General features: G+C 56.9%; 1 protein-coding gene across 1 annotated transcript; it reads right to left on the reverse strand.

The window, feature by feature from the left end:
- Window positions 1-1,207: 1,207 nt before the first annotated feature.
- LOC104279600 (probable E3 ubiquitin-protein ligase DTX2) lies at window positions 1,208-8,283 on the reverse strand (the record flags this gene model as incomplete). The annotated part of the gene is made up of 3 exons (XM_009876937.1): window positions 1,208-1,339; window positions 2,979-3,037; window positions 7,695-8,283. Coding segments are annotated over 3 exons (780 nt in total), but the record flags the coding sequence as incomplete, so codon positions are not given.
- Between the last annotated feature and the right edge of the window lie 1,500 nt (window positions 8,284-9,783).

A 9,783-nucleotide genomic window follows, 5' to 3' on the forward strand; every position in this document is an offset into this window, starting at 1 on the left:
TCCGCTTCTCTGGAGGTGTCCTGGCCCCGCAAGCAGCACTGAGGAGCTGGCAGGGAGGTCCCAGGCCCCCCCTGCCACCAGCCCTGCCTGAGCACACCCAGCCCTGCGCGTGGTGAGGCTCAGCAGCTCTGGGTGCTGCGTCCTCAGTCCTTTACCACTTCTGCTGCCCTGTCCCTCCTCCCCGTCACACGTCCTGCTCCACACTCTCTCTCTCCCTCCTTCTTGACGCTTCCACCTCCTCCTTCCTGCTCCCTCTGTAACACATTTCTGCAAGACACCTCCACGCACATTTCATTTCTATTTTCCTCCTACCACCCTTCCTGCCTCCTTTGGGCACGTTCAGACCTCGCTCCCCCATCGAGCACGGATTCCAAGGAGATGCCAGCACCAGCGAGCTCCCCAGCAGCCTCCTCCCTCCACCTCAGGGCTCTCCCTGTTTTCTCAGACACAAGCATCCCCTTGCCCCACCTCTAGTTCCCACTTTGCTTATCCGAAGGGGGAAGCATCCCAGGACACCTGTGCCAGGGCTGGCAAACAACCCCTGTGGCTACACCACCCCCTGCAGAGTCCTGGGACATGGTCCAGGCTCTGAACGAGGAGCCCAGAGGTGCTGCACGGGTGAGGGAGCAGGAAGCCATTGAGATACAAGAGAGAACAAAGGTCCTACCTCAGGTGGGGCAACAAATCCTCTTCAGTCCCACCTTGGAAACCCTTCCTGACTCAGGGGCCTGCTCGATCCTCCTCTGCCCACAATGCAGCCGTGACGAGCACGGCTCAGGAGCAAACTTCCCCTTGTGAGCACGTGTGGGTCAAATACTCCCCTCGGTGGTCCCTCAGCTCCCAGCCTTGTCCCACCAATGGGTCAGAGAAGGTTCTGGAAGACCAGGGCTACAAGAAAGTGCAAGTGGGGAGGGTTTCTCAACATCCACAGGGAACAACAGGGCTGCTCCAGCTTTAGTCACCACCAGTAACATGTGGAGCTACTACGGGACTGGGTCCACTTCATCCTATTGCCCAGCCTGGGAGAGACCGCGCAGGCAGAGGAGACGTGTCCCGCTCCTCCCCTCGGTGGGACGAGCATCGCTGGTCAGGTCAGAAGAGCCAAGAGCGCAGGGGGCAGGCAAGAGGAGGGAGGCAGGCAGAGCGAGCGCAGAGAGGTAAAGAGAAGGAGGTGGAAGCAAGTATCGAGAGTTTGAGCAGCAACTACCTTTCTTGGACACTTTTCTCCCCTCCTTAACTGAGCTGTGTTTTTTAGTGGCTTTTTGGGTGCTGGCAGGTTGCGGCGCGGGGGCGAGGGGCACGGGGAGTCCAGCGGCCGACATCAGGACAGCCGTCACGCCTACGGCGGGGACCAACATGCGGGGGAAACAATGGGGAGGACAATATTAAGGACAACTCGAACCTTTCGCAGAAAATAAATAAAAAAATAATAATCCCCAAACAATGGTAAAATAAACCAAAACCCAGGCCCTTGGTGGAGAGGACACGGAACATCCCAGAGGCAGCGGGGTTGGAGGCAGCACAAGGGGTCCAGGGACTTCTGGGGTGTGTGAACAGGACTCTCTTAGCTTTGGGGCTCCTCGGGTACTGACCCAGCCGAGGGACAAGGTCCTCTCCCTCACCGGAGTTCAGCTGCTCCCGCACAAAGCCGACCTGACCCCCAGCCCCACGGCTCCCCGAAGCACGGAGAGCGACAGGGCCGACCACGTGGTGTTTGTCACAACATCTCCAAGGTGGGACATCGCTGCTGAACTGACACCAAAGGCAACCTCCGCTCTCCCAGGAGGGGATTTTCCACCCGCAAAGGCCGTCGCCAGAACTACGAACAACGATGCTGACCGGCAGCAGGGAATCCAAAAACCCAGAGTTTCCCCCAAAGTTACCTCGGACCACGTCCCAAAGCTACGGAGACTCGCCAGCACCCCCCGCAGCCCGTCACAGCCAAAGCTGGGATTTGTACGGATTTTCTTTAGCCAAGCCTCGGCTCAGCCGAGTTGCGGACAGAGGATGTCAGAGCGCGTTGGCTGAAGACAGAAACGACGTGCCTGCCCCACGCGCAGCTGGAGAAGGAGCTGGGACAGGAAGCATCGCCCGGCTTTGTCTGCAAGACTATTTTCTGTCTCAAACACGGGACCAGTAAAGAACCTGCGCCCGGTGCCTACAGATCCCCCACGCAAAGCCCACATGGTCCACAGAACTACCCCACGCAGTGCCCACCGCGTTCCACACCTCCTTTGAGTAAGGTCTGAGTACAGAAAACACTCCAGAACCTGCTCAAGGCTTGGACTAGATGACCTTCAAGGTCCCTTCCAGCCTATGCCATTCTATGATTCTATGATTCTTGACACACAGAATCGATGCTTTTACTAAAACCATCCCATCCCACAACCAAAATCACGGTTTGCGAGACCCAGGTCTCACACGACAGCAACAGGGGCGCAGGAGGGTGAAGGGATCTCCCCAGGGTGACCCAGAACCCTCAGCAGAGCTGGTTTGGCCACAAGATCCGGCTGCCCTGGGGTGCCTGGGGGTCACCGCATTCCGACACGGCTTCGAAGGCGCGCTGGGTGTTGGTGCGGAGCAGACCCCTCGCTCCGGCACAGCACCCCGAGGCTGAGTGAGCCAAACAGAGTGAACGCACCGGTGCTTAAATGCGTAAAATCACGTTCAACGCCCCAGACCGTTCCCTCACCGGCTTCACCCCGGCCAGCGGCAGCGAATCCCACCGAGTCCGGCCCCTGTGTGCTCCCCACACCCACGCGAGAGGAAATATAAAAGGTCCCACCTGTTTTGAGAACCTCAGGACCAGCACCAACAAGAAAAACAGTTACTGAGGTTTGACCATCCTGTTTCCCCTCCGAAATCTGCTCCCTGAAAGGTCTTTGGGGCCAGACCCCCAAACGCGAGGGAGAGCCGACTGAGGGAGCTGGGCGCAGACGGAGCGTATGCTTCTCTGGGTTCTCACCTGCCAGGGACACCTGCCAGGGCCTGCTGCACCTTGCTGGGCTTGGACATCCTGACCGGCAGGTCCGGGGGACTGCAGAGAGAAGAGACAAGGAGAGGTTCAACAGCACGGCTACACCACCACACACTGGGGACTGCTCCACCCACGCAGCCCGCGTCCACCACCCTGATTTGAGGAGGCTGGTCCTTGCCAGAGCTCTCTGGTAGGTTTACCCATCTCCAAGCTCCAAGCTCCAACTCCATCTCCTCCCGGTTGGCTGCTGGGCCTGACCCATCCCTTCCTCTTGCTGGTCGACCTGCTGTCCTGCCCTGCTCTGGATCCCGTGATCCAGCCCCGTTCTTGCTGTTCCACCACCTCCCTGGTGGGAGGAGAGTTGCAAGGAGGTGATTTAAGGTCCTTTCCAACCCAAATAGTTCTACGAGCACGCAGCAACATTCATCTTAAATCTTCCAGGTGACATGGTCTCCAGCCAGAGCAGCAGTGCCCACCAAAGCCCTGCAGCTGGATGGCTGGAAGGAAGCATTCTCACTCCCTGTTGTTTTCCAGATGGGGAAACTGAGGCAGAGAAAGGCCAAGAGAAGTGCTCAAGCAGACGCAGCTGCAGCCCTGGGCTGAACAGAACCGAGCCATGACTCTCCCTGCACTGCAAGGGGTGATGGCAAAGTGTGGGAACAAGGCAGGAAAGGTTAAAGATGACTTAGAAGAGTTTGGCACCCACCTTTCCTGTGGAAATCAGAAGGATCTGGACACCAAACATCTCCTCAGGGTCCCTTACCTACTTGTTTTGCAGCGTTTCTCAGCGCTGCAGCTGCACCTCGAGCTGGTTTGGGACATGCAGGGTCGTGCTGGCAGCAGGAGTTAGGGAGAAGAGAGTGAGCAGGAGCAGAAAAGCCGATGAGGGGTCCCCAGAGGAGAAAGCAAGCTGGATCCACACGAGCAGAGCAGGAATCACGGGATGGATGCAGGCTCAATCACAGCGCATCAGCCAGCCACCTCCAAGGACACCCCAAAATACCCCAAATTATGTCAGGAGCTTCTGAGGCACTCACTGAGATTAAGGTGGTCAAGCACTCAAATGCCACCCGCTCCCGCGGGGGAACCCAAATCCCTCCAGCCAGGATGCAAGAGCTGCCACCGTGTCCCCAGCAGCCTCACGGGTAGAGGTCCCCTCCTCTCAGCCTCGCTAAAGACTTTGTCCACATTCCCACGACCGGAGAGGTTTGTGAGTGACACAAAGTGACGCGGCCCCACCTTCTTTCTCTCCCCTTGCTGCAGTTTGACACCGGCTCCTGCGCGGGCCTGAGCTCCCCAAAGCAGCCGTGGGCAGGACCCCGGCTCAGCACCGCGGCCCTGGCAGCCTGGCTGAGATCCGCTCCCCCAGCCCACAGAGGTTTCCCTTCCGCCTCTTTCAGACGCGGGGATTTCCTCACCGCTGCCCGAGGGTCTGCAACGTCCACAAATGCTGCAAGGGCTCGTTCTTGCTACAGCCCAGTTCAAACCCATGGAAGGCAGTGGAAATTCCCCCCTCAGTTTCAAAGGGGAGCGGATGCCATCACTCCTCTTTGTGGCTTTTTCTTCTCTCCCGATTCAGCCTCTTCATCTCTGCTCCTATGATCCTCTTCACATGATGGCTACCAGCAGAGACCCTCCACCAGCCTGCGACTCCGACACCAAAGAGCCTGTCCTTCATCATCCCACCACAAAGCACAGCCACCACCTTGGTTGCTCTCACTTCCCCGCGGGAGGTGAAAATAGAGCACAAAGCTGAACCCTCTGCTCTGCCAGGAAAGTCAAGGGGCACTGAGGGGTCCTCCAGCTTCCAGAGGCTGGAGAAGGCAAATTGGAGGTAACCTCGCTTCAGGGAGACCGGCAGAGTTCTTCACTTCTTCATTCAAAGCTTGAAAAGTTCTTCTCTCCTGCATTCACAGCTCAAGTCCAAGTCACCCCGGAGCTGGAGCTGCTACGAAGCAATACAAGCCCTTGAGATTTGCAGAGGGAAGTGGATAGTATGGAGAATGGATAATATGGAGAACGGATAATACAGAGAAAGGACGAGCAGCTGATGCATTTTCAAGCCACAAGCACGTTGCAGGTAGAACATTGTCGCCCGGCCAGGGAGCAGCTGCTGATGAGCCACCATCCTCGTGCAAAGTGTGTCAGCTCTGACAGCTAGAAGCTCTGAGCAAACCGATGTGGCGACAGCAAAGAAACCAAACACTTCTCCTTTCTCACGGGCCTCAACGCACGCATTCGGTTGGCGGCATCTTGCTAACGACATCCTGGGATGTGCCGACCCGTTGGCTCGATACCTCACTCCTGCCACGTGCCACGATGCCGTCCGGATCTGCAGAAAGCCCGGTCCCCGAGACTGATGAAATCCTCTGGCACACCGCTGCCTGTGCAGGCCTGGGAGGAAATGCTGCCAAAATCCAGGTAGAAAACACTTTTCAGAGCCTACCCTGGGTGTGCAGTTGGGGTTTTGGAGGAAGGGGAAGAAGTCACAGGGAAGGATGCCGGCTCCCACTGCTTTGGCTCCCCACGGACGATTTCCGACCAGCTGGTGCCTCTGACTCCCAGGCAGACGTTCAGGCTGTGCTTGAACATGAGGAAGTCAATGTCCAGATCCTTCGGACACTTCCCAGTCTCTGTTCCTCCTCCCTGGCCCGGTTTTGTCCCGGCACACACACCGCAGCTCCCGCTCTCCCACTGCCCTGTTTGCTGGAGGTTCCCCAGGGGAGAGCTGGGGATGTGGCACCTTGTTAGGGACACCACGACGCTGTGAGAATCCTTCCCCAGGACCTAGCACCTCCGTGTTCCCCACTCTTTTAAACAAAATCCTCCCCCCGCCAGGCTGCCTGCGTTATCTGTAGGCACAACCAGCACCCAGAGCTGCAGCAGGATAATCAGCGATTCATCACAAAACCTCCTCCAGGTCCAGCCGAGGGGGACAACGAGGAACGCAGGGGATAAAATAACCCAGGAACATCCTGGGCTTAGGAATTAAATGAAACACATTGTTAGAGTTTGCTACTCAGGTTTCCCTTAATCCGCAGAAATTGGAGTATTTACAGCTGGAACACGGGTTGCAGCAGCCGGAGGCTGTAACTCCAGCCAGGAGCGATTACAGCCACCCATTTGGACTCAAACCCAGCACAGGGCTGATGGGGAAAAGCCATCCCGAGCGGTTCCAAAAGGATTGGAGACCCAGGCATCACCACAAAGAGCCACTGATGCACATCCTCGTCGTGCCTTTCTCCGGGGTCCGTTTGAGTGAGCTTCCAGCTGCCGCCTGCCCCCGGGCTGCGATCTGTGGTTCAGCATTTGGCTCTTCATTTGTTGATGTTCCCATCCTGCAGATCAGGCTGAGGCTCTGGGGAAGGACGGGGGGTCTCAGCAGCCCCACGCACCCACCAGCGCCTCTGGTGAGAGGGGGGGAATCCAGCAGCTTCTTCGGGAGACAGCAAGAGCGAGGTCTGACCTTCAGCCCTATTCGAAAGTAACTGGAACAGAGAAGCATCACAGGTGCTTAAGACGCCACAAAAAATCAGCAGGTGCAAAGAAGGCACCAGAAAAAGACTGTGTGAAAGAGGAACAGGAGGCGGGAAGTCGTTTCACCGAGATGAACCCCAAGGGGCAAAGTCCTGGGACAACACTAAGGGAATACAAACGAGAGTCAAAATACCTTCAAACCCCCGCAACCCGTGTCATTAGCGCAACGTGTTTCCACACCCCTTGACGTGTTGTATCTCTGTATTTACTCAGGGTGGCCTGGACGGATAAACCAGCCCCGGCAAGTCCCTCTCTCCGGCGCTCACATGAAGGGAAAGGACATGGCAAAACCCTCACAAGGTGAGGCTGAACTGGATTTAAAACCTCCTGACAGACCTGCTCTCGCTTCCAGTCCTCCAACACCGCAACAGCACCTCGACACGTGCAAAAGGAACCTCTTCCACCGTGGCACCTCCTTTCTGCGCCACCATTTAGCCAAATAAATCGCTCAGGTTGCTGGTGTCACCCCACTGAGGGCATATGGAGACGGACGAACAAGGTTCAAGGGATCAGTAGAAGGGGAAAGTGATTTAATGATTTGGTTTTCTAAACGTCTTCACAATGGATGATCAAATCTATGTCTTAGGGGTTGGGCTTTTTTTCTGCTTGTTCACCTTAAAAACATCCAGCACGAGCTTTCTGATTCCATCAGAGAACTTGGGAGGTCTCAGCACACACACAGTGAGCCCCGTGCTCCCTTCTCGAAGGGGAAGAGCTTCGAACGCTCTTTCCCACTCTATGTTTACTGCATACTTTGAATTAAATAAGGGTGTCGACACCTTTCACCGCTCAGTCTCCCTCAAAGTTGTTTCTAAGCATAACCCAGAATACCACCAATCACTATTAATTTTCTCAGACCTGTAGAATCTCAACTCAACTGTTTTTCCAGTGGTTCAGGGACACTGGTAGGCAGGGACTGTATTTCAAGCAGGAGAACAGAAGGAGAAAACAGAGGAGAAGCCTTTTCACCCACTGTCCTGAAAACAGAAGCACAAACCTCCCTCTCCTTCGAGGGAGAAGACCCTTGTGCAGTCCTCTGGGACAGAGAGGCTCTGGACAACGAAGACCTGAGCACAGCAGGTCTCTCAGACACCTGAGCACAGCAGGTCTCTCAGACACCTGAGCACAGCAGGTCTCTCAGACACCTGCCTGGTATTTCGAGGTGAATTAAGGCCTGTACCTGACTCCGTTCGACGCAGATGGCCCCGTGCCAGGGCCTCCGGCGTGAGGCAAAGCCAAGGTGCTCTGTGCATTGAGTCTTGGTGTCGACCTCGCTCCAGACAAGGTCGGTTTGTTATAGGGTACGAAGCCGATGCCGGAAGAACTCGCCAACGCTGTCCTACCCGGAACCTGAGCGGTAGCGGAGGAGTTGGGAAAGTTGCTCATGGAGTGGCGGTAGCGCGTGGTGATGGGACCAGTCCCAGCGTTCAGCCAGCACTGCTGGCAAGAACAAGCCCCCCCCGTGGCATGAAGGGGTGCCGGAGAGGCCGACACTGGGTACGGGGCGTCCAGGCGCCTCCGAACGCTGCGGCGAAACCTCGTGGTCTTGTTGGTCTGGACTTGAGCGGCAAAGTCAACGTCATAGTTGTAGCCCAAGGGTCCGAGATCCACTCGCTGGTGGTTGGTGGCCCGGGCTTGCTCCAGGAAGACACAGACTTTCATCTCGTAGGGAGACCACCCGCCTTCGTCGTTCTGCCACTCCCAGACGATGCCCTGCCCGGCAGCAGAGTCCCCGGGGAAGAGGTGCCTGCGGATGGCCCGCATCGTCCCTGTGCGTGGAGAGGGAAAAAAACAGAAAATCAATCTGTGAACAGTGGCATAAGGGGGATCTGGCCTCAGGGGCTCGTCCCCACACAGATCTTCAGTGTCCACATCGGGGTGGTCTTCCTCAGCTCTCCCTCAACATGGGCACGTTAAGTCTCAACGGGGCTGAGTTTGCTCACAGAGCTTAGAGAAATGGAATAGCCCTGAGGTTCCCGTCCCTCTGCCAAGTAATGGGCCCACGAGGGGCAGCGGGTCCAGCAGCTGCTGGGAGGAAGGGTCGGGAAGGAGGGGAGGAGAGAAGATGTAGCTGCACTGAGAACAAAGGCACAGGGATCACATACGCCCCTCTGATGTTAAAAAAATGGGGAAAAAAAAAAAATCAGGCTGAGGCACAGATCTGGTTAAAAAAAAAACCAAACAACAACTCCCACAGCCTTGACAACAGAGCAGCCATAGAGACAGGCCAGCGCTGGGAAGCGCTTCGCAGGAGCCCTCAGGGGGCCAAACTCCCACTTGCCTCCACGAGGGTCTGGGCAATGCGGGGAGAGGGTGAAGCTCCAGGAGGGCAAGGACAAGGACTTTGGAGAGGGGACAGGCAGGGCCAGCTCCTCCAGGCCCCTGACTGCTGGGAGACAGAGCATGACTAGGGAGAAGACAAGGTAATTTGGAACCTGGAGAGAGCAGATGTTCAGACAAAGGGAGAGAGGGGAAAGCAGGGACACTGCTCTTGCAAGGTCACCCAGCAGTGACAGCAGGAGCTTGGAACCCCCTGGAAGCCCTAAGAACTGAGGTTGAACCTCAACAGCTCAACCATGAACCCCAGAGACTCCTGTGGGATGAGACCTTCCCCTGACAGAAGGTGTCTGCAGAATCAAGGTGACCGCCCCCAGCCAGGAATCAACGTCTCACATAGGAAAGTGCAGACAGAAATGGGCAAAAAACAAACTCTAGCGACGGCTGCCCCTATCCAGCAAGTTTTAGAAACACAGACCTATGGCCTCAACAAGTGAGAAACATGAGAGACAACACCCTGAGCAGAAGGAGGGCTGGGGACAAGCCTGGGATGGCAAGAGATGAGCAGAGGGAGGTGCTCCCAGGAGAACGGGCTCTGCCTCGGGCAGAGCGAGACGTCAGAAAGTCCAGTGGGACGCACCTTGGAGGAGATGAGCAAGCCCACTCGCAGGTCAGAAGCTAAAAGCAACACGGGGAGGACTTGAGGAGTTTGCAAACAATTCGTGTTTTAAACACGCTGAAGAGCAGCAGCGGGGACAAGAACTTTGAGCAGTCAACGGGATGACCGAAGGCACGTGCTTGGAAAACATCCCTGGGGCTGGCGGGGAAACCAGCGTTCCCCTGCCAGGTGGGCACACAGCTGTGGTGAGAGGAAAACTCCCGCTCCCCTCCGTCTCCTCCTCCAGCAGCTGCTGCGGGGGCTCGCCCTGCCCGCAAGCCCCCGGCACGGCTGGCGCTCCCGTCCCGGGTGGGGGGGGGCCCGTCCCGGTTCC

This window comes from Apaloderma vittatum, unplaced genomic scaffold, assembly GCF_000703405.1.
Source record: "Apaloderma vittatum isolate BGI_N311 unplaced genomic scaffold, ASM70340v1 scaffold29149, whole genome shotgun sequence".
Lineage (NCBI taxonomy): Eukaryota > Metazoa > Chordata > Aves > Trogoniformes > Trogonidae > Apaloderma > Apaloderma vittatum.